Source organism: Entamoeba dispar, genomic scaffold, assembly GCF_000209125.1.
Source record: "Entamoeba dispar SAW760 scf_1105229462035 genomic scaffold, whole genome shotgun sequence".
Lineage (NCBI taxonomy): Eukaryota > Evosea > Mastigamoebida > Endamoebidae > Entamoeba > Entamoeba dispar.
Genome location: NW_001854991.1, coordinates 2,289 through 4,189, shown reverse-complemented (window position 1 = coordinate 4,189; position 1,901 = coordinate 2,289). Strand labels below are relative to the sequence as shown.

The 1,901-nt window shown below is 29.9% G+C and overlaps 2 protein-coding genes across 2 annotated transcripts in view; both read left to right on the top strand.

Annotated features, from left to right (window-relative positions):
• Positions 1 to 549, top strand: part of EDI_353660 (uncharacterized protein) — a gene marked incomplete at both ends in the record, with an annotated part of 684 nt that extends 135 nt beyond the window's left edge. Inside the window, one exon of the mRNA XM_001733420.1 lies at positions 1 to 549. This exon is cut by the window's left edge and continues 135 nt beyond it. Coding sequence (XP_001733472.1) covers positions 1 to 549 — 549 coding nt within the window.
• Positions 550 to 789: 240 nt separating this feature from the next.
• EDI_353550 (set and mynd domain containing protein, putative) overlaps positions 790 to 1,901 on the top strand; it is a gene marked incomplete at both ends in the record, with an annotated part of 1,236 nt that continues 124 nt past the window's right edge. Inside the window, one exon of the mRNA XM_001733419.1 lies at positions 790 to 1,901. This exon is cut by the window's right edge and continues 124 nt beyond it. Coding sequence (XP_001733471.1) covers positions 790 to 1,901 — 1,112 coding nt within the window.

The following is a 1,901-nucleotide window of genomic DNA, read 5'->3' as shown; positions in this document are numbered from 1 at the left end:
GAATTCCTTCTTAAAGATGCCAATACTGATCCTATTCTTATTGTTGGTCTTGAAGGAATGTGGGGAGGATTAATTTGTTCAGGTATTTGTTTAACTATTGTACAATATATTATTCCATCTAATGCAGGCAATGGAGTTTATGAATCAACTACAGATACATTCTATATGTTAGTTAAATCACCATTTATTCTTTGTATGTGTTTGATTTATTCTATTGTCATTCTTGCATATAATTTGTTTGGTATGTTTGTCACTCTTGTTTCATCTGCTGTTATTAGAACTATTCTTGAAGGTCTTAGAACTGCATGTATTTGGATTGTTCAATTAGTTATTGGTCTCTTTGTTGCTGATGATTCTCCACTTGGAGAAAGTTGGAATGATTGGTCATATCTTCAACTCGCAGGATTCTTCTTCCTTCTTGAAGGACTTTTCATCTACAACGGATATCTTAGAATTGCTGCTCCATTCTTTGATTATTCTCATCTTGATGCTGCCAAACAACCAGAAGAAACTAAAGCACTTTTAGATGGAGATGAGGAAACAAATTAACTTTATTAATTTATCAAAAAAGTTTCTTTTATTTTTTTTGTTTGTAGAAAGATAGTAAAAATATAACTTATTTTATCATAAAGAAATAATATGAACTAATAAAAAAATAAGAGGAAGATCGAAGTGGTTTTCGAGAATTAAAGTATGCAGAAAGGAATATATCCAGAGTTAAATGATTCTATTGACCATAACTATAACATTACTATACCTAGTAGAACTGATTTTATTGATAGAAAAGATATGCCAATTTATAGTTCATATGAAGAATTATTTGAAGGTGATTTTCCAAAACGAAAATGGGTTATGGAAGATATTCCTGGGAAAGGACGAGGTGTTATTTGTTGTAGACCTATAAAAGCGGGAGAATTAGTGTTTAAAGAACGGGCATCTATTTTATACATTGGCCCTGAAACTAAAGATGAAAATAAAGACTCAACATTTGAATTAATTAAAAAAGTTTATGAAGGAAATGCTACTGCAACCCCTTCATTTGTTGCACAACTAGCACAAAATCCAAGTAGAGAAAATGAATTTGAAAACCATGTTCAATGGATTTTTAATGAATTTAAAAATAATTCATACCAATTTAAATATAAAGTTGAATTGGATGAGTTAAGAAAAATTGTTAATGGGATTCATACAAACTCTTTTTCATTAGATTTTCAAGAAGGATTTGGTGTCTTTATGGGATGTAGTTTGGTTAATCATTCATGTTCAGAAAATATGGGATGGCATACTGTTGGTGATACCATGTACTATACTGCATTAAAAGACATTGAAGTTGGAACAGAACTAACAATTTCATATTCATTTCCGAATGTTAATTCTAAAAGAATAAGATATTATCATGACTATTATGGATTTGATTGTGATTGTGTATTGTGTACAAAGGGAATAGATAATTGGAGAGTTTTTGATTGTATTTATTGTGGAGGGCTTATTTATCCTGATGAAAATGAATGGATTTGTCATACTTGTAAAAGAAAATCAACACAAGAAGAAATATTTTTTTATGAAGCAGAAGAAAAAGCTATTATGCAATTTAAACATGAAAGTCGTTATCGTTGGTTCTTTAGGCCTTTAAGAAAAATAAGTCCATATCATATGTATTTATTCAAAGCATTAAGAAATTATTTTATGACACAGGCATGTTCTAATCCTATTCAAATTGCTGAAGAAGTGCTTTTACCTATTGCAGAGTTTCATCGTGATATTTCACATGGAAGATTATACGCAGCTGTATTAGAACAATACTCACTAGTACTATTAAAATACTGTCAAACAGTCACTATTTTGGAAGAATGGTGTAAAAAAAGGGCTTTAGAATGTTTGAGAAAAGCTTATGATTATCG